General features: G+C 37.4%; 2 protein-coding genes across 3 annotated transcripts in view; both read left to right on the forward strand.

Annotated features, from left to right (window-relative positions):
• Positions 1–7486, forward strand: part of mtr (5-methyltetrahydrofolate-homocysteine methyltransferase) — a 36626-nt gene extending 29140 nt beyond the window's left edge. For both annotated transcript variants that reach the window (XM_051667868.1, XM_051667867.1), the window contains 6 exons: positions 1340–1495; positions 1578–1774; positions 1906–2106; positions 6129–6321; positions 6456–6568; positions 6698–7486. In XM_051667868.1, coding sequence (XP_051523828.1) covers positions 1340–1495; positions 1578–1774; positions 1906–2106; positions 6129–6321; positions 6456–6568; positions 6698–6784 — 947 coding nt within the window. In that variant the 3' untranslated portion in view covers positions 6785–7486. The remainder of the gene's footprint in view (positions 1–1339; positions 1496–1577; positions 1775–1905; positions 2107–6128; positions 6322–6455; positions 6569–6697) is intronic.
• Positions 7487–10109: 2623 nt separating this feature from the next.
• Positions 10110–24797, forward strand: part of ryr2a (ryanodine receptor 2a (cardiac)) — a 207180-nt gene continuing 192492 nt past the window's right edge. Inside the window, exon 1 of the mRNA XM_051667848.1 lies at positions 10110–10197. Coding sequence (XP_051523808.1) covers positions 10150–10197 — 48 coding nt within the window. The 5' untranslated portion in view covers positions 10110–10149. The remainder of the gene's footprint in view (positions 10198–24797) is intronic.

Here is a 24797-nt window from a genome sequence, read left to right on the forward strand (position 1 = left end):
CAATTTTTCACCCTCAAATTTAAAAGCTCACCATTTACACATACTGTGGGATAATTGCAAAAAGAGAACCACCCAAATAAAAAAAAAGTCTCAAATTATTCATAAGTAATATTGTATGTGTTTATAATCTTATGATAAACAATATTGTTTTTTGTTTTTTTGTTTTTTTGTTTTTTTTGAAGAAACAAAACCTTTTTTTTTGTTGTTGTGCTAACTTTGTAAACATGTAATTCTGGTTCTGTTCACTCTACCTCACTTTGAAAAGTCTCATTTTATTCCACTATATGGCAGAAAGCACTAGATAAAATATTTTTCCTCTATCACATTCCATCACAATATACAGATCTGAAATGTAGGTGGCGCTCTAACACATTTTATCCCTCACCGATGTGCTCGTCCATAGACATTCAGTCTAATTTTCAGTTCAAGCACCACCCTCATTATTTCATTGAATACCTCGGCCTCTGAGTGGACTACAAGCTCAATCAAAGAGTCATTAGAAAGCTGAGATCCTCCCCTTTGTGATGATATATATATATATAATGTTATTATGAATAGAGAACATATTTTTCTGATGATTTGTTTTGCATGCTTTTCCTGCTGGATGGCATATTTTGTTCTGGACACGTAAGATATAACATTGGATTATTCACACAAGCAAACTCACAGACAAGTAAAAAATGGCTCATTCTGTAGGAAACTTCCTAAGGTAAAAGCAGATATAATGAGAATGAAAGCTTTCATTTGATATATGACTTGTCCATTTAGGTGTTAAGTGAAGGATTTTTATTTTATATAAATATTTCTAGGGGGCAGCTTTCTAATGACACCTAGATTGAGTTTGTAGTCCACTCAGAGGCCGAGATATTCAATGAAATAATGAGGGTGTTGCTTGAACTGAAAATTAGACTGAATGTCTATGGACGAGCACATCTGTGAGGGCTAAAATGCATTAGAGCGCATGGGGGGGGGGATTAAGGGGTTAAACCCTCCAAAAATGGCCCCGTTGACTTCCATTGTAAGTGTCTAATTGTAACCTCGATTTTTGCTTTTTTTTAAAGAAAAGGAGGGACGAGTCAATTCATTTTTATGGTAATCAACATTGACACAAATGGTGTCGATTGAGCTTAACTTGTATTGAACCCCCGAATATATACGACAGGACTTTAACCATTTGAAGTTATAAGTAGCTTTTAGTGCACATACATTTTCAAAGTAGCTTCCCAAACACTGCAGAAATGCCACATTTTTTTTACTTTTAAAGGCTTGTAAATGTATTTGCTTAGTCATTAAAAGATTGGTTTGATTTTTTGGGATTTTCTATTCGTGTTCTCTGCAGTGCGGCCGCGGTTCCTGGGCACACACGTGTTTGAGTCGTATGACCTGCGGGCGCTGGTGGAGTTCATCGATTGGAAACCATTCTTTGACATTTGGCAGCTGAGGGGGAAATATCCCAACCGCGGCTACCCCAAAATATTCAAAGACAAAACTGTGGGTACGTCCCACTCCCTCCCTGCAGTACAGTGCTGTATCGGATAACAGAAGGTCAGAGGTCATTTTATGCATGTTTGTTTCAGGTGAGGAAGCTCGTCGTGTCCATGATGACGCTTTGAAGCTGTTGAATCGTTTGATTGACAGCAGAGGTCTTCAGGCCCGCGGGCTGGTGGGGTTCTGGCCCGCTCAGAGCGATGGTGATGATATACACCTGTACTCTGATGATGTCACATCACGTACCGCCACACCTGTTGGCACATTCTACGGCCTCAGACAGCAGGTGAGGGCCAGTTTCTGCTGCTGGAACTCCACTGATATTATAATGATTATGATGTTTATTGTTATAGCATACGCATCATGTTTGCAGTTATGATCTGAGCCAGTAAACAAAAGCGTTCAATCGTCCCGCAGGCAGAGAAAGACTCGGCGAGCTCGGAGCCGTACTTGTGTCTGTCAGATTTCGTGGCTCCTCGCGGCAGCGGCGTTCAGGATTACGTGGGTCTGTTCGCTGTGGCCGTGTTTGGAGCAGAAGAGCTCAGTCAGAAGTTTGAACAGCAGGGAGACGATTACAGCAGCATCATGGTCAAAGCGCTCGCAGACAGACTGGCTGAGGTACAGACAACACACACGACATGACTGGGCGATATAACTGCAAAATCACCTCTATTTATACAATATTCAATATCTGGATATTTGTGGGTCATTGTCTTAAATAATGAGAGAACTTTTAAAACACACGTCAAGTTCGTAAAAATTATTTAAATTATTTAAATGTGGTGTAACCATCAAGTAAAAGGTATTCAGATACTTCCTTTGCACCCTGAATACAGGTGAGTGTACAATTTAAACATTAATAAAAAATAAAACATTTTTAAGTCAAATATACAAATATCAACAAGTGTTTTTAGAGTTACTTCATGTGACCTGAGCAAAATGTGCCTTTTCATAAAATGTCAAAATATAAGTGTCTGTCTTAAGAGTTTATGGGGTCCTCTCTGTTTATTTATTTATTTATTGACAACAGAATGGATACCTGCATGTTGGTTACACCACCTGACTTTGATTTGGAGGACAAAGGTTTTTCAAGTATTAATAATAATTGAAAACTAAATTGTATGTATGAAATAATAATCAAGAAAAAAAAAAGATTTCTGTTATTTATTTAACTTTTAATTTAGTTTCTTTTAATTAATTTAATTGATTTAATACAATGTTTCAGTCATGCGACCTTCATCAGATATTTCAGATATATAGAAGGTCGCATGACCGAAACTTTTATTAATTAAATTGTTTATTTGCAAGTAGCAGTGGTGTGCGGGATTTTGTTTCTTGTTTATTTACCTTAGTATTTTTCCAACGGTGTATGGTGTTTTTCTCTTCTTTTATGAAATAATAATAAAAGATTTTTCCAAACTACTTCGGCTAAAAAAATATTTTTTTAAATTAGGAATTGAAAACATGTTTATGATAGTAGAGGTGTATTCAAGTCATTGTTTTGTTTGAATTGCATTTTAAAAAACATATTAGATCCAGACAAAAAAAATTAATTAACTAAAATGTGTCGCAGCTTTGATGTATTTAAGCCTTATATTGTGTTTGGGTCAAAACTGACTGATTAACTTTTTCTTTTCTTTCTGAAAACTGTAGTTTATTTCATCCAGTTGAAATACAGTTCCATGACTTTGTTCACACAGGGCATCTGAACACACACATTATTTTTGGACCATTTTATTTAAATTTTATTGGTTTTATTTCACTTTGTTACACTTGTTGTGTTCTCGGTCAAAAATGACCGACCATTGGAAATGAATGGATTAGACTACAAAATACAGAAATATTAAGTGTTCAGGAGCTTCACAATCCTTTAGATGAACACATGTGAGGATGTGTGTTTGCACACACAAAGTCCACAGACATGTGCACACACACAAACAGACACACACATACAAACACACTCTCTCTCACACACACAACACACACACACACACATACAAACACATACACACACACTCTCTCTCTCTCTCTCTCTCTCTCTCTCTCTCACACTCACAACACACACACACACACATACAAACACACACTCTCTCTCGCTCTGTCTCTCTCACACACACAACACACACACACACACATACAAACACACTCTCTCTCACACACACAACACACACACACATACAAACACACTCTCTCACACACACAACACACACACACATACAAACACATACACACACTCTCTCTCTCACACTCACAACACACACACACACACACTCTCACACGCACAACACGCACACACACACATACAAACACACTCTCTCTCGCTCTGTCTCTCTCACACACACAACACACACACACACATACAAACACACTCTCACACACACAACACACACATACAAACACTCTCTCACACACACAACACACACACACACACATACAAACACATACACACACTCTCTCTCTCTCTCACACTCACAACACTCTCACACGCACAACACACACACACACACACATACAAACACACACTCTCTCTCGCTCTGTCTCTCTCACACACACAACACACACACACACATATTTCATGCACTAAAACTCACTGTAGTTTGACCTCTGAGTGAAACACATTTGCTCGTTGCATTTTACTAATTGAGACCTTTCCAACGATATATAACACATGACTATCTCATCTACTTTGTTTTTACCAACTCTGAATATAATTGTGATAAATTTGCAAATGATGAGAGCGAAACAGTTCTTATTTGTCAGCAAATTAAAAAGCATTATTTAAGAATTGTTAAAATCAGCTAAATGCATTATATAGTCCAGATTCTAACCTTTAAAATGACCTATTTTGTTCAGATCAAGAAAGTGGTTATTAATTTATTACGTAATTATTATTTTATTTTTTCCGCAGGGAGCGACCTCAGCTAGCCCTGTATAAGCTCAGTTCAATTAATCCTTCTACTGAGAAAAAACTCATTACAAAAAAAAAAAAAAAAAAGTTGACAAAAAGATCTAATGCAATATCTTTTGATAATATATCCAGTGTGAGAGATTTATTAACAATCATAGTAGACCGGTCATTTTTGACCGGGAACACAAAAGGTGTTAGCACAAACACAACAAAAGGGTTAAATTTGCTTTAAATGGCTTATAAGCGTGAACCTATGTAGTAATACATAATAATAAATGGAAGTATTTATTTACATATAGTTTAACGTTTAAAAATATGAAAATGCCACACAGTGACTTGTTTAAATATTTCTGAGTGACACCAACAAATGATAGAACTTTGAATCAGGTAATTGAAACTGATCATTTGAACAGATTCACTTATAAACTCTAATGCCATTTTTGGTTAACAAGCACATTACAATCACCTACTGATCTACTATTTAAACTTATTATTATTCTTCTGAGACCAAATTTCTCAATGCTACTCCTACAGCTTCTGAGCTACAGCCACCAAACTCGGGACATACCTTCAGACTTTTCTGACTCTGGTTGCTGTATCTTTTCCAACTGTTCGGAATTACGGTATTCCTGTAGCGGACTTCCGAACGGGCCGTATTTACCATAGACTCCCATTCAAAAATGTTGGACTATACTAGCGACATGCTAAAAACATTCTAGCAACACCTAGCTAAGTGCTAAAACATGCTAGCAACATGTTGACATGCTACAACATGCTAGCCACATGCTAAAACATGCTATTAACACCAACTAACTGCTGCAACGTGCTATTGATATGCTAAATCATGCTAGCAACAACTAGCTAAGTGCTATTACATGTTAGAAATGCCTAGTGAAGTGTTAAAATATGCTAGCAACGTGCTAGCAACATGCTAAAACGTCAGCAACAACTAACTGACTGTTGCAGCGTGCTATCGATATGCTAAATCATGCTAGCAACAACTAGCTAAGTGCTATTACATGTTAGAAATGCCTAGTGAAGTGTTAAAACATGTCAGCAACAACTAACTAACTGTTGCAACGTGCTATTGATATGTTAAATCATGTTAGCAACACTTAGCTAAGTGTTAAAACATGTTAGCAACATGCTAGTGGCATGATAAAACATGATAGCAACACCTAGCTAAGTGTAATTACATGCTAGCCATGCCTAGCTAAGTGCTAATTTTTTTTTGCAATGCATATCTAAGTGCTAAAACTTGCTATCAGTGTGCTACTGACATGCTAAAACATGCTAGCAACATGCTAAAAACATTTTAGCAATACCTAGCTAAGCGCTAAAACATACTAGCAACATGCTAGTGGCATGTTAAAACATGATAGCAACACCTAGCTAAGTGTAATTACATGCTAGCCATGCCTAGCTAAGTGCTAATTTTTTTTTGCAATGCATACCTAAGTGCTAAAACTTGCTATCAGTGTGCTACCGACATGCTAAAACATGCTAGCAACATGCTAAAAACATTTTAGCAATACCTAGCTAAGTGCTAAAACATGCTAGCAATGCCTAGCAACATGCTAGCACACCTCGTTAGTGCAAATTTAAACTTTCAAAACTAGTTTAAACTTTCACACAAGGCTTTTTCAAGCCAACCTCAAAGCTTGTCTACAAATTTTATCATCTAGTAAAATTGATGTTGTATGTCAGCGCGTGTTTTGTGTTTGTTCGTCAGGCGTTTGCAGAAGAGGTGCATGTTCGTGTGCGGAGGGATCTGTGGGGTTACAGCAGTGAGGAACATCTGCCTGCATCGGACCTGCACAAGCTACGATATGAGGGGATACGTCCTGCCGCCGGTTACCCCAGTCAGCCCGACCACACCGAGAAAAACACCATGTGGAAACTCGCAGACATACAGGAGAAAACCGGTAAGATATGGTGGAGATACAGACCTGCATTTTTGCTTTCAGTGTGAACAGACAAATTACTTCCTGCTGGAATCTTGTCAGGTTGTTTCTCCGACGTGTAACATGAGAAACTAGAAATCTCTCTGTTGTTTCAGGTATTGGTTTAACTGAGTCTCTGGCGATGACTCCAGCTGCATCAGTGTCAGGACTGTATTTCTCCAACCCCAAATCTTGTTACTTTGCTGTGGGTAAAATCACTAAAGAGCAGGTATGAACTTACACTGTTTGACTTTTAAATCCCAGTCAATCGCCAGTCTGTGATTTACATGCTCATGCTCTGAAATGTGACCGAAGACAAAACATTTTGAACTCTCTTCAATCTGATTTTGATTGGCAGGTGGAGGACTACGCATGTAGGAAACAAATGGACGTGTCAGAGGTGGAGAGATGGCTCGGGCCGATCCTCGGCTACAACACTGACTGACGCTAAACCTGTCAGACAAACTCTTTCTTGAGAATTTAGGATGAGATTTTAGAAACGTGGCACACTATCTTTACAAATCAAATATTGGCCCAAATTAGGGATTTTTGTCTCAAAGGGTCCAAAAAAAATCAACTTTTACTTTCACACTACATAACTGAACTCCAATTTTAATTTCTGTTTTTAATGGAACAAAGCGACAAGCACTTACATTTTATTTTTAGGCCTGTTTATTTTATAGGTTGATTTATTTTGAAATTTTATTATACATTTTAAAGAAAAATAGAACAGATTTGATTATTTCCCTTAGAGGCTGATGTCATCATATGAAGTTTCAGTATTATTTTGATTTTGAAAAAACGTTGCACATCGACTCGTGCCAAATTTAAAGACTGATGTCACTGACACAGTAAGTTCACAGGAAGCGTTTCTTTCTGTTAGGTTTCCATAAGAGCAGAAATTCAGTTTTAGTATCGATATCAGACTGTAGTATTAAAATCATAAGAACCTGAAATTCATTATGACCGTTTATACATGGGAAAAACAGTACTGTTTTTAGCTTTTTAGAAATCATTTACGTCACAGTTTTGTGTTGATATCACTTAAGATTGTTCCAATGAAACACATTGTTTGACCTGTTGAGATGTTGACATTTTAAAACGATTTCCAATAAAACAAACCTAAATAAAACCTCTCTGTTTTTGATCTGATTGTAAATGTGTAATGCATTTATTCACATTTTGGATACAGTCTTGAGTTTAAAAAAGTTTTCAGAACTGGTGTAACTGAGTCAGGTTTGTAGGCCTCCTTGCTCACACATGCTTTTTCTATCAGATTGAGGTCAGGGCTTTGTGATGGCCACTCCAATACCTTGACTTTGTTGTCCTTAAGCCATTTTGCCACAACTTTGGAGGTATGCTTGGGGTCATTGTCCATTTGGAAGACCCATTTGCGACCGAGCTTTAACTTCCTGGCTGATGTCTTGAGATGTTGCTTCAATATATCCACATAATTTTCCTTCCTCATGATGCCATCTATTTTGTGAAGTGCACCAGTCCCTCCTGCAGCAAAGCACCCCCACAACATGATGCTGCCACCCCCATGCTTCACAGTTGGGATGGTGTTCTTCGGATTGCAAGCCTCACCCTTTTTCCTCCAAATATAACGATGGTCATTATGGCCCAACAGTTCAATGTTTGTTTCAATAGACAAGAGGACATTTCTCCAAAAAGTAAGATCTTTGTCCCCATGTGCACTTGTAAACTGTAGTCTGGCTTTTTTATGGTGGTTTTGGTGCAGTGACTTCTTCCTTGCTGAGCAGCCTTTCAGATTATGTCGATATAGGACTCGTTTTGCTGTGGATCTAGATACTTGTCTACCTGTTTCCTCCAGCATCTTCACAAGGTCCTTTGCTGTTGTTCTGGGATTGATTTGCACTTTTCGCACCAAACTATGTTCATCTCTAGGAGACGGAATGAGTCTCCTTCCTGAGCGGTATGATGGCTGTGTGGACCCATGGTGTTTATACTTGTGTACTATTGTTTGTACAAATGAACGTGGTACCTTCAGGCATTTGGAAATTGCTCTCAACGATGAACCAGACTTGCTGAGGTTCACAATATTTTTTCTGAGGTCTTGGCTGATTTCTTTTGATTTTCTCATGATGTCAAGCAAAGAGGCACTGAGTTTGAAGGTAGACCTTAAAATACATCCACAGGTACACCTACACCCAACAAAGATGCCACTGTTGGGCCCTTGAGCAAGGCCCTTGACCCTATCTGCTCCAGGGTAGCCGTATCATGGCTGACCCTGCACTCTGACCCCAGCTTAGCTGGGATATATGAAAAAAAAAAGAATTTCACTGTATATGTGCAAATGTATAATGTGTGATAAATATTATTATTATTAAATATTAAATTATTATTATTATAAATTATTATTAATTATTACCTCCAATTCAGTACACCTCCTATCAGAAGCTAATTGGCTCATTGTCTAAAGGCTTGACATTTTCTAGAATTTTCCAAGCTGCTTAAAGGCACAGTTAACTTAGTGTATGTAAACTTCTGACCCACTGGAATTGTGATTAGTCAATTAAAAGTGAAACAATCTGTCTGTAAACAATTGTTGGAAAAATTACTCGTGTCATGCACAAAGTAGATGTCCTAAACGACTTGTCAAAAATATAGTTTGCCAATATTAAATCTGTGGAGTGGTTAAAAATTAGTTTTAATGACTTCAATCTAAGTGTATGTAAACGTCTGACTTCAACTGTAGATAATATAATAGCATTTTTTTTTTTTTAATCAAATCTGGCATAGAAAAGACTTAAGTAATCCTGATATTACAGGCCACTTATACCTAGAAATGGCCTTGTTGATTAGTGACCTAGAAATAGTGCAGAATCTGAAATATTTGTTATTATATAATTATACAATCTATAATCTATTTATATATTCTAGTAAACCTCACTGTATTCATTCTACATCCAATATATATATATATGTGTGTGTGTGTGTATATGTATATATATATATATATATATATATATATATATATATATATATATATATATATATATATACACATACATACATACATACATACATACATACACACACTACCGGTCAAAAGTTTTGAAACACGACTGAAATGTTTCTCATGATCTTAAAAATCTTTTGATCTGAAGGCGTATGCTTAAATGTTTGAAATGAGTATTTTTATTTATTTATTTATTTTTAGGTAATTTGGCACTAGTTATATACCCCAATATAAGTTGGAAGACTGGGGAGTGTTGTGACATTTTGTTGAGACATTACATTTTTCTTTCTAACCTCAAAAGGTGTTCACGGAAGATGCAAGTTGATTTCAGTCTTACATATCTAATGTTACTTTTGGGTGGTGGGCATGTTTGTGAGATGGTGTGTTGATGTCATAAATGGTGTAACAACTATAAATAGTTTGTTTTGAACGACCCGTCCAGATCGACGCAACAATTTTGACTCGACCAATGGCGTGAGTTCGGGGCGGGGCTATCTGTTTGTTCGATCAACACAACACGCCGGGTATATTCAGAAGTCAATGTTTATTTTCGCAATTCTGTTTAGTAGCACTAGTGATGGAGAAGAGACACACTCCATCATCTTCATTAAGGTCCTTCGCCAGTAATCCAGCAGAGAGCGTCCTGACGCTGTTTACACACCTCACACACGTATCTGCATAACTCCGCCCACTGAGTATGTCAGCCGTCCAATCAGAGTGCGGCATGAGACACCCGCTTCACCCGCTCGAGCATCATCAGAGAGCCGCCGCAGCCCGAGAGACGCGCTTCACCTGCCGGGAGAGACGCTCTGAACCCGCGGCGAATCATGACGGACGGCGGAGAAGCCGAAGATGAGATCCAGTTCTTACGAACCGTAAGTTCACACTCCTGTCTGTACATGTGTGTGCGTGTGTGTGTGTGTATGTGTGTGTGCGGGACTGCAGTGCTGCTGATGCTGCGGGTCACACCGGCTCCTCTGCGCATCAGTGCGGCTCTGTGGAAACTGTTGAACGTGGGTGTCAGGGAGCAGCCCTACATAGGCTGCATGTGATTAATGCTTATATAGTGTGGATGTGAGGTGCATGATGAACATGTTCAGTATGAGTCCTGATGAAAGTGAATATTCAGCTTCACTGCAGAGACACTGTTTACTGTGATGTAATGCTGCAGCTAATACTGAGTGTTTCAATACAGGATAAATAGTGAATTATTAGCCAGACAATAACATTGTAAAGTGTGCAAAATGTATCACATATAATAACATAAATACAGGACAATAGTAGGGTACATTATAAACAAGGTATACAGTATACACAGTAGCCTATACTATATATTACAATAGTATCTAATCAGTTGTACAAAAGTATACAGTCTATAGCAATTAAGGGGCGCTCAGGCTGAAAATGCCACTGAAAGGAACAAAAACATAAAAACATCAACACCGTATATTTTTCATTTGGTTAGGAAAAAAATTGCCGTTATAAAGGGATAAAATGCCAGAGGGCAAATATTGCCCCTTAATGTAAAAGATAATTTCTGACCCTGATGGCAATGCACATAATTGCCAAGGTAAACATTATATTATCATTTACACAGTAAGTACAATGATGCCAGCGTTTTGATTGATTGCAAACACTTTGTGTTGATATTGATAAACATTAAGTAGGTGCTTTGCTCATAAAGTCATTTGTCATATTGAGTGTTTAATGTGCTATAAGGATGTAAACGAATATCCAAGAGTTTCATATTTGACAATAGATAAAGGTATACATTATACACCTGTCAGGAAAATTTCCTGGCCATAATTAACCCTAAGTAAATGCTAAAATTATGTTTTGCATAAAGTGTTTTTTTGCATTATGACAATATTTTCGGGACTCAAAATTTGCACATTTTACCCTCAGTTCTTATTACTGAAATATTTTACTTTTACTAAACCCAGTGTTTTCTTTAAAGATTCTCATTACCATAACACAGTCATCATTTTGTCACTATATCACAATGATTCTCACAGCAAGTGTGTGTGTGCATATATATGTATATATGTATATGTACGTATGTATAGATTATGATATATGCTAATTTACAAAACTGGTAAACATTAAATGGCCATTTACATGATAAGCAGATGGGAAATGATTGATTGAATGATTGCAATTATTTTTGCATTGATTATAGATGATAGTTGTTAAGTAGGTGCTTGCGCTTTATGAAGGAGAATTGTTCATAAAGTTATTTGAGTGTATAATCGGCTATTATTCAAGGATACAATCAAATGTAAATGTTAAGAAAAGCTCCTATTGAGAATTAATCTGAATATTGTCTGAATGTCTGTGGTGGTTACAGGCCTGATGTTGTTATTATTATGTAATAGTTCTGTTATGAACGAGCTCTGCATTATGTTGCTTATATATAATAATAATAATAATGATAATAATAATGCACGGTATCGCCTGTGGCTTCTTTATATTCACGAGTGACGTCAGTGCAGATGTTGTGCAGCGTCGCTGGTTGTGTGTTGAGTTTGAGTTGATAGCACATGATTCAATTCTGAATCGATCTGTTGCTTGTTCAGCTACCAGCACAAAAAGACCCAAATCAGCTGATGAATAGAGAGAAATGTTCTGAGAGCAGCAGAATTGCCTTCAGTAAACGCTGCCGCAAAAATCATTACAAAACACTACATGTAGAAAACAGCATTGATTTTATTTCCACAGCTCAATGCACGCTGCACTGGTTGAACGGGACTCTTACGTGTACTTTAAATGAAACATCTCTGATGCACGAGATATGTTGTTGCACTGACCTGTAGATGAACCGTTGCATCAGAGAGAATGGTTTGAAAATTCAGTAACGCTTTACAATAACGTTCTGTTTGTTAAAATCTGTAAATGTGTTGGGTATCAGGAACTAATAATGAACAATATATTAGTGCATTTTATTACTTATTTTACACTACTGTTCGACATTTACATATTATATATATATATATATATATATATATATATATATATATATATATATATATATATATATTTACAGAATTTATTAATCTTGTTTAATCTATGAAAATACAGTTGTTTATTGGTAGTTCATGTTGCATTAATGTTAATGCATTATGCATTAAAATGACGTACAATTTGAATTTTTAAAATGTATTGGTATATATTGAAATTTACATGAACAAAGATTAATAAGTGCTGTAAAAGTGCCATCCAAGTACATTTATTAATTTACTGTATAGCTGTATTTCCAGCTATTATTGCAAATTATAGTAAAACTTAGTATGTGTGTATTTATTTATTTATTGTGAAGATAAGTCAATATTTATTGAAAAAATAAAAATGCATTATTTTGGCACATATCTTTATTTTTATAGTGTTGGGGGGCCAGTGAAAATGTTAGCAGGGCAAGTAAAAATATAAAATACTGTTTAGAAAAAATCCATACTGTTAAGCCCTGTTACATAAATTGTCGCATTGACAAATGATTTACCAACAGTTTGCTTGTGTTTTATAAATAAGGCTCATTATGTCTGTATAGGTGGATTTTCATAATGTTTTACATTAATGAGTGTAAAATAAAGTTACAAGGCAAAATCATATATAAAACCAAAGTAAAATATTTAAAGGGACAGTTCGCCAACAAATTAAAATTCTCTCATCATTTACTCACCCTCATGCCGTTCTTTCTTCTGCAGAACACAAAAGATTTTTAAAAGAATATTTCAGCTCTGTAGGTCCATACAATGCAAGTGAATGGTGACCAGAACTTTTGAATCTCCAAAAAGCACATAAAGGCAGCATAAAAGTAATCCATAAGACTCCAGTGTTTTGTTTTGTTTCTCTCCCCTTTTCTCCCCAATTTGGAATGCCCAATTCCCAATGCGCTCTAAGTCCTCGTAGTGGCGTAGTGACTTGCCTCAATCCGGGTGGCGGAGGACGAATCTCAGTTGCCTCCACGTCTGAGACCGTCAATCCGTGCATCTTATCACGTGGCTTGTCGAGCGCGTTACCGCGGAGACCTAGTGCGTGTGGAGGCTTCACGCTATTCTCCGCGGCATCCACGCACAACTCACCACACGCCCCACCGAGAGCGAGAACCACATTATAGCGACCACAAAGAGGTTACCCCATGTGACTCTACCCTCCCTAGCAACCGGGCCAATTTGGTTGCTTAGGAGACCTGGCTGGAGTCACTCAGCACGCCCTGGATTCGAACTCGCGACTCCAGGGGTGATAGTCAGCGTCAGTACTCACTAAGCCGTTCTTTGAAGCTCCAATAAGCACATTAAGGCAGCATAAAAGTAATCCATAAGACTCCAGTGGTTTAATCCATGTCTTCTGAAGAGATGTGATAGGTGTGGGTGAGAAACAGTTCAATATTTAAGTCATTTTTTACAACAGATCTCCATTTTCAAACAGCCCTTCTAAGCGCTCTTCTCTCCTAAGAGTTCTTCTTGTGTCACACCTATCATATCACTTCTGAAGACATGGATTAAACCACTGGAGTCTTATGGATTACTTTTATGTTGCCTTTATGTGCTTTATGAGCTTCAAAGTTCTGGTCACCATTCACTTGCATTGTATGGACCTACAGAGCTGAAATATTCTTCTAAAAATCTTAATTTGTGTTCTGCTGAAGAAAGAATTTTAATTTTTAGATGAATTATTCTTGTAAGATACATTATAGTAATGAGAATTTATGTTGAAAATGTGCTTAATTTTGATTAAAAAATAACATCACGTCATCACTTTGTCAAAAATGTTAACGGTCCTCAAAATGGGCTTCATTGTCATATTATTTTCTTTATTTTTATTTTGGGGTGATATGCATTTTTGACAGATTTCGTGAGGTTTATTTAGTGATGCTGTGATGTAATCTTACCAAGTCAAGTGTTGCAGTGTAACCTGGGAAAGAGATTTTGTAACAGCAGAGAGATCGTCAAACTGCATCGGTCTCTCCACACAACATTAATATTTGATGAGATTCTCCTGTTATATAAAAGACAGCAAAGATAAATGTGCAGAGGAGTGTGGAGCTGCCTCTCTCTCTCTCTCTCTCTCTCTCTCTCACACACACACACACACACACACACACACACACACACACACACACTCTGTGCGACCTGAAAACAAACTGTCGTGTCATCAACAGACTACCTCACTGTCCACGGCCACATAGAGTCTGAGCGTTCTGATTGGATGCTTGTCCTGCATGTTCAGCCAATAGCAGCTGCTAAACATGTAGCATGAGTAATGTTTAAAGGAATATTCCGGGTTCAATACAAGTTAAGCTCAATCGACAGCATTAGTGGCATAATGTTGATTATGACTCCCTCCTTTTCTTTAATAAAAGCACAAATCTGTGTTGCAGTGAGACACTTACAATGGAAGTCAATGGAGTCAATCTGTAGAAAAAATGATGTAAGTGCTTTTATACAATTTTAAGCTCCACATTTCTGCCTTTAAACCTTCCAAAAATTGGCCCCATTGACTTCCATTGTAAGTGACAGTGTGGTAACATGTTTTAATGAATTACATAGTTTGTTTACAACAATTAAACAAGTCTATATTAGTAGCTTCTCTGTGCTTTGGTCTCTTCGGGTGAAAGTACCGTATAAATACAATGGTATATTAAATATGGTATACATTTATACCATTGTATAATCATCTGATGCCATCACAGTATTTTTTTAGTAAGGGATCACATCTTGACCAGATCTGGTTCCTCTCAGTTCTGCTCGTTAGCTAAATAGATGATGATTAAAATAAAATAGAATTGTTAATGAAGCTGTCATTAGTGCTGTGGCATGTAAACAACTCCATTAATTCTGTGTGTGAACACTAGTGACTATTAGTGAGATATTCAAGTCATGATGAATGATTTCCTGGGTAAACTATTAAAATACAGATGTATTTTGGTCAGAAGAAAACTTCCAGAAGAATTTTATAGTGAATACATGAGCAGAGTGTTACAAAGAAAATGACAGATTACATAAATGACATGTGAGACGAAAGTGTCATAGAAACAGCACAAAATGACATGATTGTGTTTTTCATCTCACATGTGCTTTTATTGACACTGTCGGTTTCAGGTTTAGGGTAGGGAGGTAGGTTTTGTTGATTTAAAACTCAATAGAGCATTAACATTAAAAACCTCTTCTGTTTGAGAGAATATTTCACTTGCCGCATCATGTGTGATGAACAACGTAAAGTCATGTAGAAAAATGTTGTCACAGTCATGTCATTTTCATGAAATCAGGCTGGCTCTGACACATTTCGGAATGCAACAACATGTGAAATTGAGTTTGCATAGCTATGTTCATGTTCTTGTGTAAACTATGTTTTGAGCCTTATGTTTGTAAATAGTGATGCAAAAATGTCTAAGTAATTTCTGCTGCCTCAGCGAGACATTTTGGTTCATATCAGAGTTCTGCTCGATTTGCCACGCTGTGTGTGTGTGTGTGTGTGTGTGTGTGTGTCCAGTGCACACTGGGGAGCACGCTGTGTTTTTTTAATAGAGTCACTGCAGGGTCCTCTGATTTACTGTGTAATTAAGAGAAAGAGAGAAAGACAGTAGAGATTTATCTCTGGTGTCACTGTGATGCATCACTGTTCTCAGACATGGTTTAGGGTGGGTTTGACAGAATGACTAACTAACTAACTGTCTGTCTACTAATTAACTAACTAACTGTCTGTTTGTCTGTCTACTAACTAACTAACTGTCTGTCAGACATGGTTTATGGTGGGTTTGACAGAATTACTAACTAACTAACTGTCTGTCTACTAATTAACTAACTAACTGTCTGTTTGTCTGTCTGCTAACTAACTAACTGTCTGTCAGACATGGTTTAGGGTGGGTTTGACAGAATGACTAACTAACTAACTGTCTGTCTGTCTACTAATTAACTAACTAACTAACTAACTAACTAACTAACTAACTAACTGTCTGTCTGTCTGTCTGCCTGCCTACCTGACTGACTTACTGTCTGTCTGTCTGTTTGTCTGTCTGTCTACTAACTAACTAACTAACTAACTGTCTGTCTGTCAGACATGGTTTAGGGTGGGTTTGACAGAATGACTAACTAACTAACTGTCTGTCTACTAATTAACTAACTAACTGTCTGTTTGTCTGTCTACTAACTAACTAACTGTCTGTCAGACATGGTTTAGGGTTGGTTTGACAGAATGACTAACTAACTCTCTGTCTGTCTAATAACTAACTAACTAACTAACTAACTAACTGTCTGTCTGTCTGTCTGCCTGCCTGCCTGCCTACCTGACTGACTTACTGTCTGTCTGTCTGTTTGTCTGTCTGTCTACTAACTAACTAACTAACTAACTAACTAACTAACTGTCTGTCTGTCAGACATGGTTTAGGGTGGGTTTGACAGAATGACTAACTAACTGTCTCTCTGTCTAATAACTAACTAACTAACTAACTAACTAACTAACTAACTAACTGTCTGTCTGTCTGCCTGCCTACCTGACTGACTTACTGTCTGTCTGTCTGTCTGTCTACTAACTAACTAACTAACTAACTAACTAACTAACTAACTGTCTGTCTGTCAGACATGGTTTAGGGTGAGTTTGACAGAATGACTAACTATCTGTTGTCTAACTAACTAAATTACTGTCTGCTTGTCGTTGAACGAACGAATGATCTTTCTGTTCGTCTGTCTGTATAACTTACTGCCTGTCTGTCTGACTGACTGACTGACCATCTGTCTTTATATTTAACTAACTGTCTGTCTAACTAACTGTCTGTCTGTCTACTAACAAACTAACTGTCTGTCTGTCTGTCTGTCTCTCTGCCTACCTGACTGACTCACTGTCTGTCTGTTTGTCTGTCTACTAACTAACTAACTAACTAACTGTCTGTCTGTCAGACATGGTTTAGGGTGGGTTTGACAGAATGACTAACTATCTGTCTGTCTAACTAACTAAATTACTGTCTGCTTGTTGTTGAACGAACGAACAAACAATCTTTCTGTCTGACTGTCTGTATAACTTAATGCCTGTCTGTCTGACTGACTGACTGACTGACCATCTGTCTTTATATTTAACTAACTGTCTGTCTAACTAACTGTCTGTCTGTCTACTAATTAACTAACTAACTAACTGTCTGCCTGCCTGCCTGACTGACTCACTGTCTGACTGTTTGTTTGTCAACTAACTAAGCAACTAACTGTCTTTATGTTTAACTAACTGTCTGTCTACTAACTAACTAACTAACTGTCTGTCTGTCTATCTGTCTGTCTGTCTGACTGTATAACTTACTGCCTGCCTAACGAACAAGCGAACGGTCTTTATATTTAACTGTCTGTCTAACTAACTTACTATATGTCTGTATATATAACTTACTGTCTGTCTGACTAATTAACTAACGACTCATTTAGCCGGATTATGAGTCAACAGACTTGTGCACCAAAACTGATAAAATGAAAAAAATATGCAGATAAAGCATCAATTAGACATATAATGTGCATTATTTGCTCTTTATTTTGTTGCATTAGTGCTAAAAAGACATCTTGTGTTTGTTATTAAGTCAAAAGTGAGAAATGATTATGAAATTTGCCAAAATGTCAATTTTATTCTGACCAAAATCTGAAATACACTTTATTAGGCACACCTGTACATCTACTTATTCATGCGATTATCTAATCAGCCAATCGTGTGGCAGCAGTGCAGTGCATAAAATCATGCAGATACGGGTCAGGAGCTTCAGCTAATGTTCACATCAACCATCAGAATGGGGAATAAATGTGATCTCAATGATTTAGACTGTGACATGATTGTTGGTGCCAGACCGGCTGGTTTGAGTATTTCTGGGATTTTCACGCACAACAGTCTCTAGAATTTACTCAGAATGGTGCTAAAAACAAAAAACAGGTTAAAAAACGGGTTAAATATGTGCTACACAATACAGCTGAAGCATAAATGAAAAGATTGATGGAAAAATGTGTTTTGAATTGTGGCACAAGGCTGCTAATATTCAGTATACTCTTGCTTGTAAAAATGGCTTAAATAGAATAATAATAATAATTAATATAAAAATTGTATATTAAGAATTGAAGTGGAGTGACACTGCATTGATCTGCCGTGTGATTGTGTCTCATCTCTGGCCTGTATCCGTGTGAATGCATGAATCAGCAGCTGCTGTCGCAGGCAGAACTGCGGCTGTTTTCTGGAGGATATGAAGTGCTGCAGACTCGCATGAAAAACATGCGTGCTTTATTCTCTGTTTCTCTGCATTGACGTGCTCATGTGGCCAATGGCTGTTGACTATTTAATTGGCTCTTGACTGTTATTAATGGCAGCTGCACTGTGACTGTCGCAATTAATATCCTGCCCTCTCACATGCGACTGTGTGAGTGTGTAAATGGTGGATTTAGATGATAAATGGAGTTTTGTTGCAGAAACTTGTAATATTATTGTAACAGTATATGAGCAGGGAAGCTTTGTAAACACAGACCCACTAAATGTTTGCATGGGCATTAAGCTCAGTCCCGAACTGATGACTTTTATGAGTTGATTCTTTGAATCTACAGTGCGAAACATACAGAGTGGCCAGTTTAGCTCGATTCCTGAACAAATGACTCTTATGAACCGGTTCTTTTGAATCTACAGCATGAAACACACTGTGTGATCAGTGTAGTCCGATTCACAAAGGAATGAATCTTATGAGTTGATTCTTTTGAATCTACTGTACTGTGCGAAACATACAGCGCAACTGGAGTAGTTCGATTCTCAAATAAATGACTCTTATGTGTTGATTCTTTTGACTCTACAGCGTGAAACATACAGAACGGCCAGTTTAGCTCGATTTCAGAACAAATGACTCTTATGAGTTGATTCTTTTGAAATCTACAATGTGAAACACTAGCGTGACCAGTGTAGTCTGATTCCCGAACAAATTACTCTTATGAACCGGTTCTTTTGAATCAACAGTGTGAAACACACTGCGTGATCAGTGTTGTCCGATTCACAAAGGAATGAATCTTATGAGTCGGTTCTTTTGAATCTACAGTGTGAAACACACTGCGTGATCAGTATTGTCCGATTCACAAAGGAATGAATCTTATGAGTCGGTTCTTTTGAATCAACAGTGTGAAACACACTGCGTAATCAGTGTAGTCCGATTCACAAAGGAATGAATCTTATGAGTCGGTTCTTTTGAATCAACAGTGTGAAACACACTGCGTGATCAGTGTAGTCCGATTCACAAAGGAATGAATCTTATGAGTCGGTTCTTTTGAATCTACAGCGTGAAACACACTGCGTGATCAGTGTAGTCCGATTCACAAAGGAATGAATCTTATGAGTCGGTTCTTTTGAATCAACAGTGTGAAACACACTGCGTAATCAGTGTAGTCCGATTCACAAAGGAATGAATCTTATGAGTCGGTTCTTTTGAATCTACAGCGTGAAACACACTGCGTGATCAGTGTAGTCCGATTCACAAAGGAATGAATCTTATGAGTCGGTTCTTTTGAATCAACAGTGTGAAACACACTGCGTAATCAGTGTAGTCTGATTCACAAAGGAATGAATCTTATGAGTCGGTTCTTTTGAATCTACAGCGTGAAACACACTGCGTAATCAGTGTAGTCTGATTCACAAAGGAATGAATCTTATGAGTCGGTTCTTTTGAATCTACAGTGTGAAACACACTGCGTGATCAGTATTGTCCGATTCACAAAGGAATGAATCTTATGAGTCGGTTCTTTTGAATCAACAGTGTGAAACACGCTGCGTAATCAGTGTAGTCCGATTCACAAAGGAATGAATCTTATGAGTCGGTTCTTTTGAATCAACAGTGTGAAACACACTGCGTAATCAGTGTAGTCCGATTCACAAAGGAATGAATCTTATGAGTCGGTTCTTTTGAATCAACAGTGTGAAACACACTGCGTAATCAGTGTAGTCCGATTCACAAAGGAATGAATCTTATGAGTCGGTTCTTTTGAATCAACAGTGTGAAACACACTGCGTAATCAGTGTAGTCCGATTCACAAAGGAATGAATCTTATGAGTCGGTTCTTTTGAATCAACAGCGTGAAACACACTGCGTAATCAGTGTAGTCCGATTCACAAAGGAATGAATCTTATGAGTCGGTTCTTTTGAATCAACAGCGTGAAACACACTGCGTAATCAGTGTAGTCCGATTCACAAAGGAATGAATCTTATGAACCGGTTCTTTTGAATCTACAGTGTGAAACACACTGCGTGATCAGTGTTGTCCGATTCACAAAGGAATGAATCTTATGAGTCGGTTCTTTTGAATCTACAGCGTGAAACACACTGTGTGATCAGTATAGTCTGATTTACAAAGGAATGAATCTTATGAGTCGATTCTTTTGAATCAACAGTGTGAAACACTGCGTAATCAGTGTAGTCCGATTCACAAACAAATGATTCTTATGAACCGGATCTTTTGAATCTACAGCGTGAAACACTAGTGTGACCAAGTAGTCTGATTCCTGAACGAATGACTCCTGTAAGTATAATATCTTAAAATAAAAAATCTGTCTAAAGCAGAACTTTTGCAAGAATCTGTTAAAATATGAAATCATCTCATCATATGGTTACGGCTTTAGTAAATCCAATAATAACTGCATTTTTATTTCTAAATATTTCTTCCTCAAAAGAACTAAAAGAATCATTAAGAGAAATGGGAATTGTTAAATTTGTGCGATTCCCATTCTTTCCATAATTGTTTTAATATAGAGAAAATTTCAATGACCACAGACTAATACATATAATATGCTATTTTGTAAAATATACAGATTTTAAGGTGGACATTTCTGAAAGTGTGTGTGTGTGTGTGTGTGTGTGTGTGTGTGTGGGTTGATATTAGCTCCCATCTGCCACTTTCAGCAGTAGGGTGTCCTCCATGCGGAAGTGTTGCATTCAGGGTAAACTCCATCTGTATTCTGATTAGACCACCAAGACTGACCAGCACACACACACACACACACACACTGGAGTAAACACTCGCCCTTATCACTGTGGTTTCAGGAGAGTTAAGAGATCAGTTTGTTGTATATAGATGTAGTAATTACAGATGGATAGAGACCGCAGCGCTGCAGCCATTAATATGCGAACACATTCTGATGCACCGCTGCAGAGAGACGGTCTGTTCATATGCTGCAGAAATGCAAACGAGTGCAGAATGACTCAGTGTATGAACGTGATGTTTGTAATTGACTAGGAGTTTAAGCACAGTGTAACTGAGCACTGCATTTTATTTCTGCCTCATTGTCATTGATATTAGAGGTAAAATGTGATTGTTTTCTGGACTTTATGTGTTTAAGTTGTCACAGTGCCTGAATACTCACATTACACTATGAGTTTGTGTGGCCTTTGTCTGCATGTTTGCCTTTTATTGGACTGTGTATGTGTGTTTACAGTATTGCGTGTGTTTGTGCTTTGAAGTGAGCAGTCTTTGAATGTGACCTTTTAGCTGTGAATGTAGCAATGATCTGAAGTCAGAGATGTTGTACTTGGACCTTTTATACAGGAAGTGGAACACAAACTGCAATTTTTTTTTATTTAATTTTTGTCTTGTTTCCCAGTAAAAATGTTTAAACATTAAAAAAATAAATAAATAAATTAAAAAAAAAATGTACTTGAGAAATCAAACAAAATTTAGAAATATTTATTCTGATAATAAGAAAAAAATATTTGCTAAATAGGGTTTAAAAAAAACAAAAAAACATTGATTTTTCTTACCCCATTGGGAAATATTTTTTTCTTCTTTTAAACGTAAACCCCACCAATTAAAAAAAAAAAGAAATAAAAAAAAAAAAAAAAAAAAAAATAATTTAAATATTTTTTACCAAAAAAACAACAAAAAAACCCAAACATTAATAATTTATATGGTAACACTATGGTAACACTTTACAATAAGGTTGTATTTGTTAACATTAGTAAATACATTTGGTATCATGAACTAACAATGAACAATTATCATTTATTAATCTTAGTTAAAATCAATTTATCATTTTAAGTTCGTAATGCATTAACTAATGTTAATTTATACAACTTGATTTTAAAACTGTATTAGAATATGTTGAAATTAACATTAATGCTGTAAGTGCTATAAAAGTGTTATTTAAGTTAACTAATGTAGTAAACTAACACTAATGAATACAACCTTATCGTAAAGTGTTATAGAAATACTTCAGGAGCCACGATGGCTGAAAAATGGAACAGAAACCAGGACAGAGAAATCTACACAACAAAAAAACATTAATAATTTTAAGATTTAAGAATTTGAATTTCTTAACAAAATTCCATAAAATTTTATTGAGTAATCTTTAATTATATATATATATATATATATATATATATATATATATATATATATATATATATATATATTATCCCCTTTTCTCCCAATTTGGAATGCCCAATTCGCACTACTTAGTAGGTCCTCGTGGTGACGCGGTTACTCACCTCAATCCGGGTGGTGGAGGACAAGTCTCAGTTGCCTCCGCTTCTGAAACCGTCAATCCGTGCATCTTATCACGTGACTCATTGTGCATGACACCGCGGAGACTCACAGCATGTGGAGGTTCATGCTACTCTCCGTGATCCACGCCCAACTCACCACACGCCCCATTGAGAGCGAGAATCACTAATCACGACCACGACGAGGTTTCCCCATGTGACTCTACCCTCCCTAGCAACCGAGCCAATTTGATTGCTTAGGAGACCTGGCTGGAGTCACTCAGCACACCTTGGATTCAAACTCGTGACTCCAGGGGTGATAGTCAGCGTCAATACTCGCTGAGCTACCCAGGTCCCCCAAACATATACACTATATTGCCAAAAGTATTTGCTCATCTGCCTTTAGACACATATGAACTTAAGTGACATCCCATTCTTAATCCATAAGGTTTAATATGACATCGGCCCACCCTTTGCAACTATAACAGCTTCAGCTCTTCTGGGAAGGCTTTCCACAAGGTTTAAGTCAGACACTGATGTTGGACGAGAAGGCCTGGCTCACAGTCTTCGCTCTAATTCATCCCAAAGGTGCTCTATCGGGTTGAGGTCAGGACTCTGTGCAGGCCAGTCAAGTTCTTCCACACCAAACTCGCTCATCCATGTCTTTATGGACCTTGCTTTGTGTACTGGTGCGCAGTCATGTTGGAACAGGAAGGGGCCATCCCCAAACTGTTCCCACAAAGTTGGGAGCATGGAATTGTCCAAAATCTCTTGGTATGCTGAAGCATTCAGAGTTCCTTTCACTGGAACTAAGGGGCCAAGCCCAGCTCCTGAAAAACAACCCCACACCATAATCCCCCCTCCACCAAACTTCACAGTTGGCACAATGCAGTCAGACAAGTACCGTTCTCCTGGCAACCGCCAAACCCAGACTCGTCCATCAGATTGCCAGATGGAGAAGCGTGATTCGTCACTCCAGAGAACACGTCTCCACTGCTCTAGAGTCCAGTGGCGGCGTGCTTTACACCACTGCATCCGACGCTTTGCATTGCACTTGGTGATGTATGGCTTGGATGCAGCTGCTCGGCCATGGAAACCCATTCCATGAAGCTCTCTACGCACTGTTCTTGAGCTAATCTGAAGGCCACATGAACTTTGGAGGTCTGTAGCGATTGACTCTGCAGAAAGTTGGCGACCTCTGCGCACTATGTGCCTCAGCATCTGCTGACCCCGCTCTGTCATTTTACGTGGCCTACCACTTCGTGGCTGAGTTGCTGTCATTCCCAGTTGCTTCCACTTTGTTATAATACCACTGACAGTTGACTGTGGAATATTTAGTAGCGAGGAAATTTCACGACTGGACTTGTTGCACAGGTGGCATCCTATCACAGTACCACGCTGGAATTCACTGAGCTCCTGAGAGCGGCCCATTCTTTCACAAATGTTTGTAGAAGCAGTCTGCATGCCTAGGTGCTTCATTTTATACACCTGTGGCCATGGAAGTGATTGGAACACCTGAATTCAGTTATTTGGATGGGTGAGCGAATACTTTTGGCAATTTAGTGTATATTTTTAAGTTTTATTAATTTAATTTTGTTAACACTTTAAGCTCTGAAGGTGGTTTTAAAGATTTCCTGTTTCAGTGGCAAATTTAAAGGCTCATAACTCGACAAAAAAAAAAAAACATGGAGAAAAAACGTTTCCTAATTTTTAATGATATAGTTTATGATAAAATCTGAGACTCTCAGCCTAAGAATCTTTTTTTTTGTTGCCAAAAATATACTTTTTTTTTCTTTCTTATTTGGCATTATATATATCTGGGTGTAAATAAGGAAGCTCCGAAAATCTACTTTTGTTTTGTTCCCAATCATGTCAACTGTATCTGAGAAAGTTGATACAACAAAGCAATCAAAAGTTATAACATTACAAAAATAATTTATCATAGTGTCCAAAAGCCTCTCCAAACAAATAAAACATAATAATTGTACATAAGAACTAATTACACATGCAAACACA

Source organism: Myxocyprinus asiaticus, chromosome 32, assembly GCF_019703515.2.
Source record: "Myxocyprinus asiaticus isolate MX2 ecotype Aquarium Trade chromosome 32, UBuf_Myxa_2, whole genome shotgun sequence".
NCBI classification, from domain to species: domain Eukaryota; kingdom Metazoa; phylum Chordata; class Actinopteri; order Cypriniformes; family Catostomidae; genus Myxocyprinus; species Myxocyprinus asiaticus.